Source organism: Xiphophorus hellerii, chromosome 20, assembly GCF_003331165.1.
Source record: "Xiphophorus hellerii strain 12219 chromosome 20, Xiphophorus_hellerii-4.1, whole genome shotgun sequence".
NCBI lineage: Eukaryota > Metazoa > Chordata > Actinopteri > Cyprinodontiformes > Poeciliidae > Xiphophorus > Xiphophorus hellerii.
Genome location: NC_045691.1, coordinates 20,869,947 through 20,887,138, shown reverse-complemented (window position 1 = coordinate 20,887,138; position 17,192 = coordinate 20,869,947). Strand labels below are relative to the sequence as shown.

At 37.3% G+C, this 17,192-nt stretch overlaps 2 protein-coding genes across 3 annotated transcripts; both read right to left on the bottom strand.

Annotated features, from left to right (window-relative positions):
- Nucleotides 1-4,017: 4,017 nt before the first annotated feature.
- rabif (RAB interacting factor) lies at nt 4,018-6,314 on the bottom strand. Its single transcript, XM_032550239.1, has 3 exons — nt 6,122-6,314; nt 5,406-5,542; nt 4,018-4,486 (listed from the first exon to the last, which is right to left on the bottom strand). The coding sequence occupies exons 2-3, from the start codon at nt 5,532-5,534 to the stop codon at nt 4,238-4,240; spliced, it is 378 nt and encodes a 125-aa protein (XP_032406130.1). The 5' UTR covers nt 5,535-5,542; nt 6,122-6,314; the 3' UTR covers nt 4,018-4,237.
- Nucleotides 6,315-7,204: 890 nt separating this feature from the next.
- On the bottom strand, nt 7,205-15,741 carry adipor1a (adiponectin receptor 1a). Of its 2 annotated transcripts, none has more exons than XM_032549734.1 (8): nt 15,649-15,741; nt 13,930-14,144; nt 13,732-13,845; nt 11,702-11,873; nt 11,431-11,617; nt 10,245-10,432; nt 9,819-10,012; nt 7,205-9,462 (listed from the first exon to the last, which is right to left on the bottom strand). In XM_032549734.1, the coding sequence occupies exons 2-8, from the start codon at nt 14,074-14,076 to the stop codon at nt 9,334-9,336; spliced, it is 1,131 nt and encodes a 376-aa protein (XP_032405625.1). In that variant the 5' UTR covers nt 14,077-14,144; nt 15,649-15,741; the 3' UTR covers nt 7,205-9,333. The 2 variants fall into 2 exon arrangements, with proteins under 2 accessions (XP_032405625.1, XP_032405626.1); XM_032549735.1 differs by lacking the exon at nt 15,649-15,741 and adding an exon at nt 15,479-15,611.
- Between the last annotated feature and the right edge of the window lie 1,451 nt (nt 15,742-17,192).

Here is a 17,192-nt window from a genome sequence, read left to right as displayed (position 1 = left end):
GTTTACATCAGACAAGCATTAGCAGAGGTGTGTGACGCTGGGAATTATGTTATCAATCGAATACTAAATAAATACTGGGCTAGCATCATTAATAATATCGATACTTTACAAAAATCATTATTAAATACTGTAATTTGGGCATTTGACTCCAGTTAGTTGATTATACATTTTATGATGTGTTTTTATTAATTACACTAGAAAATAATGTAGCTGTATAAAAATAACATAATCCCCTTACTAACTTCTACTATACACAATTGTGTATTAGAATAACTAATTTCTATATATTATTAAATTGGAGTACTATATTTTCTTTAATGGTTAATATTCAGACATATATTTCAAGGTTTGAGGTATACATCTTTACATGAGTATATATATTTGAGTTTCAGAAAGATTTCACATCAGATGCATGAATAAATAGTAAAACTGTGCTTATGAGGAACTTAAACAGATTTTGTAATATTTGCATGTTTTGAATGCAAACATTACAAAAGTATGAAATCCTGCTCTCAAATTAAAAATGCAAGCTCTTGATATTTGGTGTTTTATTTCCTGCATACGCTCGGGCATGACCTTTGTGTGGAAATCTAAGTAATGTCCAAGACATATTGAAGAGAATCTATGAACAAAAGTATTGATCTGATACAAATACTTACCTTGATATCAATATTATTAGTATTTAGATTGATATGCCCAGCTCTAGCCCATAGGAAAAATAGATTTGACTATTTTTTTAAAGCCATTTGTTTCCTTTTCAGAGAGAGACTGTTCTAAAATATAGATATCACAGACTCACAGCAGTGTGCTCAAGGTCTACTCCAGAAGAGACAGATTAGAAATGTTGTGTATAAGGGGGTTTAGTTGCATTCAAAGGCTGGTGTGAGAAAGTTCTGGGAAAAATTTATTGACTCAGAAATAACTGTACAAAGCAGCACTTTCCTTCAGCTAGCCCCATACCAAATATGACAGCACTGCATGCCATCTGGGAAGATCCAAGAGTCGAACTGTAGAAGGAACCACGAATGGGTCTCCTTCCCAGATACACTCCAGAAAACTCACACACCTCCCACATCTGCTCTTTGTCATCAACCTTGAACAGCTCTAGCGTCAGAATCAGTCCCAGCCAGCGTTCCCAGAATGCACTGTTATCAGAAAGCACCTCGGATGAACACGACCCAGGATTCACTGCGCCACGGCGAAGGATCATGTCTCCCAGAAAAAGTCCAACGCGTTCTCCGTTTGGACACAGCGCGGGCTGAACTCGCAGTAAACCAATACAGGGGATGCAAACATGTCGATCCATCAGCCACGTCATCATTAACTTAACATCCTCTTAATTAACGTAATCGCTAACCAAACTACTTTTTTTTTTTTTTAAAGATCACTTTGTGTTTTTCACAGTGCTACAGTTGTTTAATCTACATTTCTAAGTTTATGCATTAAAATCAAAATATCCACTCATCACCTACACCAACTTATCCTTTCAGGGTCACCAATGCCAGTCTCCAGCTGTCACTTTGGCAATAAGCAGGGAACACCCTGGACAGATCACCAGTCCATCACAGGACGACACAGAGACACGCTGGACAACCAACCCTCTGGCAGCAGGGCAGAAGGTTGGTTACCTCTCACCTCCAACAATTAAAAAATAAATGACAGAAAAAACACAACGATTTCCTTGCATTTATTTTAACCACAATAATAATAGTTGTTGTTTTCTGGTCTTTAGATTATGCTCTTCACTTTTGTCTTCATTTTTGATGCAAATAAACTGCGGCAGTTTGACTCAAGCTCTGTTGATACTTGGAAACGTTACTACATCAGTGGTGTTTGTTACACCAAGTTGTGAACCGCTGTTTTGAGGTTAAGAAGTCAGTTAATGTGTGCCGCACCTCTGGTTACTAAAACTAACAATAGACCACATGATGCTGCAGTCAGGAAGCTTGTCAAGCCGTGAAATTAGGACATCTAGTGTCGTCGAGCGGAACAGCATCCTGAAATGGCACGCTGGGGTTTTTAAAGGAAATCCACCGAAGATATGCTAAGAGATTAACCAGGTTGGTCAAGCTGAAGAACAGATGAATGCTGTGTTTGGATTGAACTCTACTCTTAAATAGCTATATACTAGTAGTTCACATGATTTCCACTGGCCTGATTTAATAGTTAATGCTTTAAGATCTTTGTTAAAGTGTGTTGCATGCTATAAATCAAATTTTATCCAACTGTTTGTCATAAAAAGCAGTCATAAACTTTTCAAGGATAATATCTTTTTTTTTAGCAGTGCCTGTATAATCAATGCAGCGTCATAAATACAAAGAGGTCACAACAAAGACGCCAAGAAAATACTTCTAATGTAATGAAGGATACAGCATGTAATGGAAGAACATGAGCAGAGTAGAAAGGTACTGTAGCAAGTAGTGGAAAGTGCCCATTGGCGATAGTTACTTTGAAAGAGTAACTTTATTCAGATTACTGAAAACTCCTTGAAAAAGTAACTTAGATTACTGACTACATGATTTGGAAAGCAACCAAGTTTCATTAAAAGTAACTTTTTTAGTTACTTTCAGCAGCTGCCAACAACAACAACAACGCTCCACCTCCTGTGAAAATTACATTGATCTTTGCCAATACTTAATTGCAAGTTATTTTATAATTGTAACATCAACAATGTTATAAGGTTAAACTGAAGAGATTTTTAATGGTTACAACTAGTGATGGTGAGATGAAGCCTCATGAGGCATTGAACCACTTGAGCCAACTGGTTCGAGAAAGGGTTCATTTCTTGAGGCTTCATGTGCACACGAAACCACCTACTGGCCAGGTGTATAATCACAGCCAGCTGTATCTTAACACTTGTGATGCATTGAATTTTTGTCTATTATGGCTCTTGGGAATGACTTCACAAAAGATGTAGGACGAAATCATTTGTCTACATAAATTATGTATATAATAAAATATTGTTTGAATGTATTCTCTGTGTGTAATTATTCCCAAAATAGTAGTGTCATGTGATATGGCATGTTGTGTAATAAAGTTTTTCTGTGACTCTAGAAAAATGGCATGGGCTTAATCAGGCAGAGGACAGTGAAAGTGCCTGTGGAACTAGGGAGGGGGTAGTGAATAGGCTAATGCTTGTGTAACTTGGATGATTTCATGCATTTTTATTAAGAAACAACAATTTCACCACAGTTTTTGGTTTCACACGATTTCTCTTTTTTGACACTACATGGATGAGGTGTTATTATTGTACCCCAACTCCTTGGAGCACAATAAACACCTCACCTTTACAGAAAATAAGAAACAGTGAAAAATACAGTTCCTCATAAGCAAACCTAATGCATCTGCAAATGTTCAGTTCACCTTACCTTGTTAGGGCTTATCAAATCAAAATGTTCCCACATAGGGGAAATCCTCCTCTTTCTCGCCGGCTCCATCCTACTCCTATCCTGTCCTCGCGCTCCTAAATCTCCTATCTATCTCTCTCCTAAACTCTCCAAACACCAAACTAACTGTCTCAAACTAAATAACCATTATCCAAACTCTGCTATCCAAACTATCCACTCTCTCAACTGACCCAACTCGCCTACAGCAACCCACATTTTGAGTGGAGCCTGTGGGGTTTCTAAAGCTGTCAAACCCCGCGCCAGAATCTGAGCCACTTCCCGAAGCAGTCACGTGGTACAGCCGGGCAGCGAGGCTTCGGACGTCATCGTTTTCGGCTCCTCCCCTAAATGAAGCAAGCCTCGATACGCGCTTTACGGAAACGCCCCCTCCATTACTCGACACACGCCTCGAAGCCTCGGCACATCACTAGTTACAACAGTACAAAAAAATGTTAGTAATTTGTGTGATCCACTATTGTCTGAAAAACTAAGGATTTTAAAGGTGGTTTTCAAGTGGCATTAGAAAAAATAAAGAAAATAGAGAGTTTGAAGGATGAAAATATTTTTTATAAAACAGTCTGCAGAATACACTGTAACTTCTTATTATAAGGTGCGTGAAAGAAAATCAGAATCAACTTTCAATACTTTTATTATAATATTGGTGAGTCTTATGAGAATGTTAATGAATGTGGCACAATCTTCTTATTACAAACCGTTTACACATAGCCGTTTCTTTACACGCGTCAATGATGGATTGATTCAGGGTCAATTTATGGGGGGGAAATCCATAAAAGAATGCAAAGCAGGCCAAAACCTTCCTGAAGTCCATTATGCTCACATCTGCACCAACATTATTCATGATTCACTCTGTCCAAAGCGATGTAAAATTTTTTCTTGTCATCCAAACAGTGCCATCCGATTGGTCCGATCTCACAATCTGCACAGATCAGATACTTGATCTTTCCCACGTCTTTTGTGAAGCCCACGTTCTCAAAGCTGAACATGTCGTCCACCAACCAGTGAGCCGTTAGAGTGTCACCGTCGACTGAGCCCTCGGTGTTGCTGAGGCTGCTCTTTTTCCGCATGGAGGGCAGGAACAGCTGATGTGAGAAGGAGAGAATACAGGTGACAAGAATAAAATGGCTTAAGAGCACAACAAGGTTTGTGGAGTATTTATTTATATCTAATCAGAACGGGATAAAGCTGGACGACACCTTGTGTTGTTCTTCCTGCTATGGGTTGCACAAGGATTGCTCTTGCTTCAGAAACTGGTAAAAATCTTGATCTTTCTCTACAAAGGTCCAACTCCACACCTCAGTAGATCTCTCACACTGAAGTGACATTTAACATTTCCGTTCTGAATAACTTTAAATTCTCAGGACCTATTACTAATGAGAGGCTCCAATTAAAAAAAAAAAAGTTTTAATTCACTTAAACAAAAATTTATATTTGCTAAAAGCAAATGAGAAAAATAACATGTAAGATTTGTTTTGTATTGTCTTTAAAATCAAATGTTCACATACAGAATGACTACCATCTCTTTAAATAATGATGCTATGACTTTGGAGACTTATCAGAGGTCAACTAACACATTTGAGAAGAGAAGTTTGGTCTAATTTAACTTCAGACAGTGAAGAGGGAATGGTATCTGTATTTTTATTTGGTTCCAGGATTATTCTAAGCACTACAAAGGTAAATGTACACTTTTCCCCAATCCTATTAGGATCCAGTTTACTTTCAGAATATGTAGGTGAAGGTCAAAGGGCTTCACTATTGTGTTGCTTCTATTATGTGAAATTGTATATGTGTTTCTATGAAATTAGGTGCTGTAAACCTGCTGGAGATGTTTTTAAGGCGTCACACACACTTATCCCCCTACTTGTCCACATTACAGCTTGGAATATGGAAAGAAAAACTCTGCACTGTGGCTGCTGGTTTCTGAAAAGACCCTAGTATCGCATCCGGTTTTTAAATTATTTTTTTTTTACATTAGTAAATTTTTTGCATCGGGAAACACACCTCGTTTTCAGCAAACACAGCCATCCCAGGACACAGCACCTTGGACCCGCACCGCTGACACAGGACAGATTTGATGTTCTTCCCGTCCTCAGACACCAGGTCGGATCGCTCAGTGCCTTCTTTGTCCATGTTGAATCCTAATGAGCAGTCAGGATGCTTAATACAGCGACTCTTCAATCGGGGAATCACATTCAGTGTTTCCCAACCCTGGTCCTCAAAGCACACTGCCCTGCGTGTTTTAAGGTATTTCCTTGCTTCAGTCCAGCTGATTTCAATTGATGACTGATTAACAGGCGTTTGTTAAATCAGGCATATTAAAGCAGGGAAACCTCTAAGACATGTAGGACAGTGAGCCTTGAGGACCAGGGGTGGGAAACACAAATGACCATTGATGTCTCAGCATTATACGGTTGATTCATTAAAGCCCTAATATTTAAACGGAGCAAACCCTGAGCTCACAGGGCGAGTGGACCCCGGAACTAGGGCTGTGGAGAGCGGAAGTATAAGTAAAAACGCTGTGTTTTATAAACATTTATCAGGCTGCAAAGCTATAATCTCAAATAAATGAGGAAATCAGGATGAGCCGCCTCTCAAATTAACGCTAAAATATGTATAAAAAACACATTTTTTGTGACCCACACCAAATGAAGAAATGACCCAGCGGCACGCTTTGAACATCATTCATGCGTATTTACATCGAACAATTTGAGACGTACCTGAGTTATGACGTTGAGACAGTAACTATTCAGAAAAACAATCGGCTAAGACAGTCAAATTAGCCATTGGAATGCTAGCTGATGTTACGGTGCAACCCTTAAATGCGTCCGAAGCGAAACAACCACCAGCGAGAAGGTACCGCATCCACTGATGTGTTGACCACATCAACAAAGGGTTCTTCTTCTTTTTTATGGCGGTTGGCAAACAACTTTCAACAAAGGGTTGGTTGAAAGCGTTTCTTTTAATCTTAATGTGTTCAAATAAAGTAATTATATTTGTGAAATGAAATACTAATATTCCTGATTGAATTATTAATTCTAAGTTATTTATATGAACTGTCTTTTTAATGTTAGTGAGGTTAATTACATCTTAGATTAAAAAACCCCCCCAAAAAACAGATTTCATTCTCAAATTTCATGAATTTATTCCACATTTTACGTTATGTTTTTTTTTTACGAAACTTTTAACACCCAGAAGTTAATAACCATTTAAAAAATAATGGTTATTAAGTTATTTATTAAACTAAGTAAATAACAGTTTTAGGAGTTTTAGTGATTTTGAAACCCAAATGATAACACGTGTTGTCATTTTTAACCATGTTTACCTTTGTTTTTTGGAAGAATTGTTTCACATCTTTATATTTATGTCCTTAATATGTTAATAACGTGTTACAAAATAAAATTTAATTAAATAAAGTATGCATTTCAAATTTATTTAGTTAGTTTGATTTGTTGTTGGTTTAGCTTTATTTAGTAGAATACGTTCAAATGAAAATAACATATCCTGCTTGTTAAGGATATGTTTATTTTGAGATTTTTAAAATAAAATAAAAAAGGTAAAGCAGAGAAAAACACTGCTTAGATCTAATTTTTTTATTGTTTCCACTATTTTAATTTCTTTTCCCACATTCAAACCTGTGAAAACTAAGAAATTCCATGTTTTCAAAGTGTGTATGACACAGTAAAAATGCTAAAAAGAAAAAAGAAAGAAAGAAAATTATATTGTGTGGTTTTCTCTGACTGCCATCTCTGGTTATTAAAAATATATATAATTTTTATCAAAAATTACAGGTAGCACAATTGTTCAAATGTATTTTTAATACACGTTGAGTTGATCAGTTTCTTGGCAGCTATGTAATCTAAACTCCTGTTTTCCTGGGGTATAAACAGGAGTTTATAACCCCCTTACATACATTAGTATGTAAGTGGCCCCAATGCTGGGCCCATATTTAACAACACAGACAGTGAGCAAGACGTAACAGATAGCAAAAAATGTCCAAAGTGGCATCTGAATCATGTTGTAGAGATGTTTTTTTTTTTTTTTCCCTGAGGCACAAAATAGTTGATGGAAAGATTGATGACGCTAAATACAGGAGAGTAGGGATGAAAACCTGATAGAGGCTTCAAAAGACCTAAGACTCAGACAGAGGTACAACTTCAAGCAGGGGAAAAACCCAACAGACATGCAGACAGAGGTACAATGTTACAGAAGTCTGGACTTACACTGAGAATCTATAGAAAATGGTTTCTCCTGATGGTACAAGCAAAAATATCCACTTTAATGCGAGGAGTTAGTAAAGAGTTACAAATACTTTTGTATGCAAGTGTTACTGGCTACTTGTGTGTTTTAAAATGTACAGTGGGAAAATAAAACGACATCCTCTTACATATGGAAAAGAATTTATTACAATAATTTTCCAATATTACCATTAATAAATATTTAGATTTACATTTCAAAGAAATGTATGATTTTTTTATCACCTTCTACACAGAACATTACACAAAGTCAGGGATACTCATGTTTAGTCTTTGTAATAAAGCTTGAATAAGATCATCTAGAAAAAAGAGTCTTTAACAGCATTGTGTACAACCTATCAATGGAATTGCAACTTTAATAATGATTTGATTGTATACATGGTGAGGAAAAGGAGAAAGAAAATAAAAACCCTAAATCCTGGATGATCCTTTGACCGTTAAGATAGGCCGTTTTATTTAAAAACATTTCCGTTGGCGTAAGGCACAGGAATACTCAAAAGTTTCTACCAATCATCCAGAACACATTTTAAACCTCATTTAATGATTTACAGTCTTGAATTTAATCCTCTAACGTACGTAAGGTGCGCTAAATGTTTACACCTCTTTACATCTGAAATCAAGCAGTAAAGAAAAACCTCCAGTTGACTAAGATGGAGTTTGATCGCCGATTCAGATCCGTACATTGGTCGCAGCTCAAGAACTACCAACTAAGAGTTTATAATTGAAGCGTTATTCCTAATTGATCTGCGATGGGATGAAGACTTTGTCCCAATGTAACCTGATTTAGGTTTATTTTTGCACAGCAGCTACAAACAATTACAATTAGCTTCTCTGTTGCATTGAACGGTTTGTAAGTAATCCATTTTGGTTGTTTGCCAAAAGGAGGCAAAACATCCAAAGATGTTATCAGAAACTATGAATTCACCTGATTCCTCAATAAAGGTTGTACACGTTAAATTATTCTGCTCGGACATTAGAGACTCTTCTCATCTGGAGTGAATGGAGAGCTGTTTCAAATTCGCCTTAAAACATTATAAAAACACTGGAGTTTTCTACTGAATGGGGTTTTAGAAATGTCACTGTTTTGCTTTTCCTTTATTGCTGAGAAGCCAAACATAGGTAATCAATATCAGTATTGAAAACAAACATCCGGTGACATTCAGACAGTTTCCCACTCCTTACGCAGTCGTGTCTGTTCTCTCCAGCCTCCACGCCGCTGTAGACCCTCCAACCATCCTAACCTGCATGTGAGGGGAGATGACTTGAAGTCCAGGCCTTCTCCTTTAGCATAAATAATATTACTCTCTGAACCCTTTTGTGCAACTGTAACAGACCATGAAGAGGTTCAGGGTAACAGAGAGAACCTATGAAGAGGTTATCAGATTTGGTTAAAATCCCACTTTAATCCTAGTTGAAAACACTATCTGTAACACTTATCTGACAATTATCATAGTAATAAGTAATGTCTGATCCCTCCATAGTACGTTGGCTAGTAAGTGCTACTTTACTGGAGCAAAAAAGCCAAAGCAGAAAGACCACTAAAACCCAAAGTAAGCAACCCAGAAGTACAGAAGGAGCAAGAAGAGACTATACTGATGTCCAGCAGCATTTTGCGTGTATGGGTGTGTGTTTGTGTTGGTGTAGCTGTAAAGAAAAGTAAGTCACAGTTGGGCCTTTCAGAGTAGAGAGTCATCTGTGCATCCTCCTTCGAGGCCGTAGCGAAACTCCTGCAGGTTGGAGACGCCGTAGAAATGAATAAACGCTGCCGCCACGACCAGGACATGAAAAATCTGATGAGAATGAAACTAAAAAAAGAAAGACGTGAGAAAAAAAAAATTGGTTAGAAATGCTGGGAATCATCAGAAAATCTCAGTGCATCTCCACTTTTCTGTGTAATTTTTAATGATTACTTGTCTTTTTCAATATTAAAAATACACATACACACAGTGAGATCAAATAAAAAGTAGTATTTGATCTACTTTTTATTCAGCAAAGTATAATTGAAACTACAAATATAAACCAAGAAAGCAAATTCATTCAGGTAAAAACTAAGTGCTGTCTTTAAATGTTACCTGGATAACTTTGCTTAAACCCTAGCTCTGTATCAGCAGCACATGTTCCTATGTGAACATTTGACAAATGTCTACAATTTGACACTTACCCAGATGTCACACTTTCCGGGGAAAAAACGTTCTGGGATTCTGGCCGCATACAGACCGGCACCAGTGATGTACATGGCGCCCATCAGATAAAACCAACCCATCTGTCCGACTGTGGTGGCCTTTACGAATCCTTCCTCGATGGTGAAGTGCATGGTGGGGACAATGCCACTAAGTCCAAGACCCATGAACACGCCTGAGCAAAACAAAGGAACGTGTGTTAGATAATTTCAGACATTAAAGAAAAAAAGAATCAGCCATCTTTGACAACGTTTCCTATTATTCCCCCTGCAAACCTTTGCAAGCACAAAATTCCACTTGTGAAAAAATGAAGCCAAAATAAAAGCATGTGTGAAATAAAACTAGAATGAAGCCCAAGCAAAAAGCCTCAAGACACAACAGCGTGTTGAAAAAGACATTATCCTCACCTGCTCTTGTTGGCCTGTGACGAGGGGTAGCGAATCTGTCCCACTGGGCCACTATGATGGCAGCAATGCCAAGAACACAAACGATGGTGAGGTAGATAAGTCGAGGCTGAGGGGAACAATAGAAGGAGTAGTACAACCAGGGCACGAAGGAGCCCATGATCAGGAGGGCGATGCCCGAGTAGTCAAGCCTGGGGAGAGAAGGTGAGACAGTGATGATCGCAACGTCTCCAAACAAGACTCTAAACACTTTCTCACATCTCAGTTTATCAAACAAAACGGATAACTCTGTCTGGACCAAGCATGTGCAACTTAGATGTTTCTAACCAACACAAAGCAGGCAGAAAAGAAGAACAAGGAGGGGCAGTTTTGAACAGCTGGTCTGCAGGAGATTTGCTGTAATCCACACTTAATAATTCACTAAAAAGAGCAGATCGACTGTAAATGTGAGATGCTGCCATTTTTATCTTAACAAATCAAACATCTTCGCTGTGGTTTGCAGATATTCACTTACGCAAAACTCTGTCAAGGTTCCGCCGCAGCTTTTCAGTCATTTTATTTGGTTTCAGACTTGATACTCTGCTCGTGATCAGCGTCTTGTTGCGTGACCCACTTTGGGTCTAGCTGGAGCATGCAGACAGATGGCCTCACATTTAAGCACCGCTGTGCATCACAGTTGGTGTGAGGTATTTGTTCTGATACGCTGTGTTTGGCTTTCTCCAGATGTGATGCAGTGAATTTGCAGGAGCGTTTTGGATGTTTGAGATGCACCGTTAGAAAACTTAAGCGATGCAGCCATGTTTCTATTAGAGGACAGAGTTTTATTAAGGTAAACCTTCTTAACCTGCCGGCGTTTTTCAAATGACCTTATACATAAAAATGTCCCATTTACGTAATCTGATGTAAATTTAATGCAAAATGTAGTTTTTCTTTTCTCCCCCCAACAAGTAAAGAGAAGTCAAAGAAAATTTCAAATTTTTCCATATAACCTTATTGGGATTGTTTGACCAACACAAAGTCATGCATAATTATAATGTGTAATGTGTATAGTTTTCCATCTTTTATCTTATAAAAATTTATTCTTGATGCTACTAAGTAAATTACAGAGCAATGCATTTAAACAGTCTATCTGTGTGCAATTTTATTTATTATTTTCTGGCCTTTGTGTTAGTATTTTCTACATCCTTACTTGGAGAATGTGCGAGAGACTTTTTCCGAGTGGCAGTAGACAGTATGAAAAAGCCAGGAGAAGCTGAGGCACAGGACTGCTCCCAGGAAGAACATCCCAAACACAACCTTCTCCTGCAGAGGTGCCATAAAATACATGTTGGGGCGCAACATGGTTAAAGTGCCCAGACAAACGAATAAGATCCACCCTGAGGAAGGAAAGAAATCTTTAGGATCTTCATAAAGTTCAGCATCAAAAACATGAGAAACTGTGTATGAGTTGTCATGCTCACCTAACAGATGAGTCCAGATGTTTCCCGTCTCAGTGTGAATTCTGAAGATACTTCCGAAACAGGCCCTGAATGAAGGCATCGGAGGTCGATGTCCGTGCAGCAGGTAATCGTTGTCCTTCAGCCAGTCGGGCAGGACATGAAAAGGAATGACCCTCCAGCGACCTTCCCACACCTGCAGCGCAGCAAGAATGTTTACCTGAGCATAAAGGACTAGACCACATGTGAAGACAGGCTTCCTCTGCAGGAATCTGGCCGTTTGTCTGGGTCAGTTTATTTTTCCCCCTAATCTTTTCCAAACCAGAAACCTGGACCAGATGTTTATTTTTATGAATGTCACAATGTTTTACAGTCTTTCAACATGTTGAATCCAGCAAAAATTGTTAAAATCTTTATTAAAAAAAAAAAAAAAAGATTTCAGCTTTCAGCATCTCAATAGAGAAAGAGAAAGAGAGCAACACTCTCATCAAATCCTTTTAACTAGTAAAGTTGGGATGTTTTACTGTATTTATGTTCAAAGATTTAAATTGATGATTAGTTTTAGCTGCTGTGTTTTTATTGTTCCTAAAAATACATCCTGCAAATTTTAATTATTAAAGCTCTGTGGATTATTACAAACTTTTTCTGAAAGAGAAGAAGTTTTAATTCAGTTCCAGAGTTTAACTGAGTTACAAACTCTAAAAACGTAAAATATGTTTTTAGATAGCAGGTATTAATCCTGATCAGAGTGGTCCTCTCCATTCCTTCCTCCTGCAAAAAATTATTTTAATTCAACGTCCACTTTAGCCATAAATTAGGACGTCAACATTGCTGTTTTCTACCTTTTGTTTCTCTTTCCACGGTTTATATTCACACATATCCAGTGTCAAAAGATGTGCAAAGTTTCCTGACTTACGAACAAACAAAAATCACATGTACAGAGCTTTTCTAAACTTTCTCTGAAAAATATTTCAACCTCTCTCATGAAACAAACCATTTCATAATGTTTTCTGATCAGCATCGTCATGTAAACAGACAAAGAAATGTCACGACTTACAGTATTTAGTCAGTTGAAACCAAAAATAGTTTACAAAAAGCTGGTCAACAATTATGTGCTTGTCAAGTAACTGAGGTAATTTGATCCAGCAGCTGCAATGGCCATGCAGGTTTGACAGAATGAAGATAAACTAGTTTGCAGTCTTTATCTCATCTGAGAGTGAGAACAGACAACATTTACTGTAACTCCAGACCATCAATTTACTGTAAAATGGCATTAGAAAGTGATTCCACTACAGGATGTGAAAGCATTGACGTGAAGCCAACTAGTGGGTGAGCCGACCAAAATGAACATGGGATCATGTAGCGGTTTTAAAATGGGGCCAGGCCGTCCTGAGGGCACCCAGACTGCAGCGTTAGAGGGAGGGCCAGTGACGACGAGGGGGAAACTGGAACAGGCTGAAACTAATTTGATTTACGAAGGCCAAATTTACGAGAGGGGCTTAATTCCAGCCAACCGCCCCAAAAAACACATTACTACTTATTTTGAATTTGGGCGGCTGTCACACTCATCCTCAGCTTGCCATGCATGTTGAAATGTCTAACATCTAACATGGTCTGAAGTAACAATGGAGCATTATTTCTTTATGTGCCACTACATCGTAAGGCAGGTATGTTAAAACATGAAGGAAACCTTAGTCTGTGACTAGAAAGATGTTTCGATGTTTGAAAGAGTATAATTTTTTTTTTGTCTGAAGCCTCATCAATAATTCATTAATTTTACTAAGATTGTGAGCAGCTCACTTCAACATGTGCCACAAACTTCATAAGCTAGAGCAAACGGATATCAGGCTACATGACATTTACTGATTTTTAAAAAAAAAGGTAGATATGAATTAGTCAGTATATATCTACATATAATTTTTATGCTAAAAAGCCCTGAGCAGTAAAAACATCTGAATAACCTAATCGATAACAACATTATTATTCTACAGCCATTTCCTTTGGCCTTTAATCCACCTACACATCCCATTTATCCACTTGAATCAATTTGTTACCTTGTGCACAAACTCCTCCATTTTCTCCATGGCATGATGAGCCTGAAGAGGTAAAGTCAAAACCTCGCCCACCTCATCATCCTCTTCTTCCTCATCAGCAAGCATCGCTGCTCCCTTCAAACAGACGATTGTTCATGAGACACAGAAAGAAAACTTTTCTCTGGTCCTCAAAGTAAAAAAAACCCAAAATATTCCTACCTCTGGATGCACGCCTTTACATGGCCCCTGCCGCCCCCCTCCCTCCTCCAGCAGCGGCCCGAGCTCCATCAGCTCAACATCTGGGACGCTGCAGTCCTCAGAGATCCGGCAGTCTGCATCACTGGCAGACCCGTTTCGGACTGACATAGGGAGACTGCCTGATGACCTGATCAGAGTTCTGTTTTCTGCTTCAGTCGGGACAAGGAAACTTCCTCCTGTAAACCCAGAATGACAGCGGTTAATGTGCTACACTGGCCTGTTATTTTAACACATCAAAGAAAAATACTACTAGTTCAAAGTAAGTAGTTGCATTTATACCAAAGGATAAATGTAACTGCATCCTAACCTTTGGAAGTTAGTATTTGTATCTTGGTGAAAATGTCTAATTTAAGGAGCCTTATGACAGAGAATTATCGTCAACTATAAAAGTCGGCTCATAGGACATTTTTTTGTTTCATAATGCAAAAACTTTAAAAGAACATCAGGGACTTAGATTGTATGACAATATTGTGTTGTATTTAACGTAAACACTACTTTCTACTGCATATAAAGCCTGCTATCCCTATCCTAAAACCTGCAGCACATTTTTTTTTATTTTTTACATATAATAGTGCAAAGAAGAAAAAGAAAAATCAGAAATTGGGAGTCGGCAGGTCAGTTTTTAAAGAAAACCAATATCAGTCAAGAAAAGCCTGTTCAGTTCATTGTTAGTAAAACTTACATGCATTTTCACACACACAAAATCCTTTCAACATGACACACAAGCATCATAAAACAAATTGTAAAAGGACGAAATCAGCTGTAATAAATACACATTTCTCCTCCCTTCTGTTTTTTATATGTATTTACTGTGATTTCAAAACTCTGTGATTCATTAGTTAACCAGGTATTGTACATACATAATGAAAAAATGCAAGTTCAGTCAAGCGCGTTAAACAGTTTAAGATAACTAATCCAAGTCAGACCACAGATTCATACAGCACTCTCTTTAAATCAAGCTGATCTAGATCAACTAACAATAGAATTTTAATCAATACCAGATCCAACCCACCAAATGTTCAAATCACAGGAGATTTCAATCAGCAAGAAAAGAAACTTGGTTTCTAATTTTCCCCTTTGCTTTATAGTTTTATTTAGCAATAATACCCTTTTTTGTTGTTTTTACAGTGTAGTGTGGACTATTGTTCACTATTTTCCAAAGGCTACTTAACCCGACAGGATTGTTCTATATTATTATATTATGAGAATGATTTCTGAGGCGATGCTAGGTCTAATAAAGAGGACTAAACCTTCATCAAAGTTAGTGTTAGGACTGGGGGCAAGCGGCTTCCCGACGGATGTTGAATAACATCACAAAGCGTCTGACGGAACATGGAGAACAAAATGTAAACAACCCTAAAATACAGACGAAGTCCACCAAATGTGGGAATAATGAACGATTTGTAGCTTATAATAAAAATATGCAGAGTTAGTATATGCTGACAGCAGATTAGGTGGATAAACCATCTAGTTTTTAACAACCTGATAAATATCTGGTTGCTAACGTTACCTGTTAGCTAACCGAGCTCCACCAGCCGAACAGGAAATTGATTCTTTTTCAACGCACTTGCTGCCAGAAATACAGCGACCCAAACACAACGGCAGCAGGCCGCAGGCTTAATTAAACACTCAGCGGGGTTAACACTGTCAACAAATATTAATTAAATGTCCCGAAGTTACCTGACGAGGAAGACTCCTAACCAGGAAGGTAAATTATTTATGGTTGTGCGAAACAAAAGCCACTTCCGGAAGTTGAAGTCTCTCAGCCAAGCTAGATCCTGTTCTGTTCTTCCAAAATAAAAGCCAAAATCAACGTCGTTTATTTACGGCACTGGCCAAAACATTGGAAGTTTTATTTAGAAAGATGTCCAGCTAGTTTATTTTGTGAGAGAAATGACGCAATAAAATTACACAAGATAAAACTGAATCACATCCGAAAACCGTTCAACATTAACAATATTTTGCATTTCTGCGAAGCGGAGTGTGTCTGCATGCACATGACCAAAACTATTCATACCACTGACAGATTTAGGTTTGAAATGACTTGCATTCAACCAAGAAGCTTGATTCTGATAGTAAATGAGGTAGGCATCTCTCAAAGATATTAAAATAATGTAAAAGGATTGTCAGTTTTCATGATAACATGTTTGATTTTTTTTTTTAATTCACATTTAATTAAAAACAGCGTGTTATAAATGGTTTACATTTTACAATAACCAATGGATGATTTTTTTATATTGAAATGATAGTAATACAAACCTTCTTTTTGCACGTTTCTGCTAGTATTTAAGAGTTATCTTTGAAGACCGAGCTCCAGGTTTTTGAAGGTGGAAGGCCTCCTTGAAATTTACTGTGTGATCTGTCCACAACTTTTCTATGTTGTGATGAGATTTAACACGTGACCCCTCCAAAATGTTATTACCTCAACCCAGCAGAAACAAGCAGGTGAATTTAAATAATCAAATTAATATTTTTTGTCTGTCACAGTAAGTATAAAAAATGTTTCAAAACCAACAGACTTTAAAAAAGTAACAATTATATAAATAAAGTATGAATGTGAGCAAAAGCACCATGCTCACTGTAAAGTATGGTGGAGTACCTGCACAGTGTTTTACTTGTTCCACATTTTGTTACATCCTTACTAATTGTACTCAATTAATACACACCCATTTTCCATTAAGAAAATGTGGAAAACGTATTAAGTGTTTCAGAAGTCTAATAATTGTGCAGTGAATTTTAAAATCAATAAAAACAAAACAGAAAAACTACTTTTTCATAAAATCTAGTCCAATTAAAGCTTTTTTCTACCTTTTGTAAAGTAAGATTAAAAAATACATTTATTCTAAATCTTTTTACATGTTTTATGAATGTGACAGAAGTGGTAGATTTTCAAGTAAAAAAAAAATAAGTCAAAAGGTAGGACACAAAATTACTGCCTCACTTAAACCTGGGAGTAAAAAAAAACTGGCTATTGAATTATTAAAATAGCATGATATACATTTAGTTTCTTTTTGTAGCACGTACATTAGCGACAGAGTCAATATGGAAATAATTCTTTATATGGAAATATAACTTGGGTGTAATTTCTACTTGTCAATACATGTAAATAATCAGCTTTCTGGTTATTACACTCTCATAGAAAAATTAGATATACATTCTGATCTAATGAATGAATTTCAAGCATCTTTAAATCTATTATTTATACCGGTATTATTTGCAAACCA

Excerpts from the sequence above, each read along its gene's own strand:
- rabif (XM_032550239.1), bottom strand. The coding sequence starts at position 5,534 with ATGGACAAAGAAGGCACTGAGCGATCCGACCTGGTGTCTGAGGACGGG. Across the intron at positions 4,487-5,405 it reads CTGTGTTTGCTGAAAACGAG|CTGTTCCTGCCCTCCATGCG; the intron begins GTGTGTTTCCCG and ends TTCTCACATCAG.
- adipor1a (XM_032549734.1), bottom strand. The coding sequence starts at position 14,076 with ATGTCAGTCCGAAACGGGTCTGCCAGTGATGCAGACTGCCGGATCTCT. Across the intron at positions 11,874-13,731 it reads TGGAGGAGTTTGTGCACAAG|GTGTGGGAAGGTCGCTGGAG; the intron begins GTAACAAATTGA and ends GCTGCGCTGCAG. Across the intron at positions 10,433-11,430 it reads GTCTCTCGCACATTCTCCAA|GCTTGACTACTCGGGCATCG; the intron begins GTAAGGATGTAG and ends TTCTCTCCCCAG.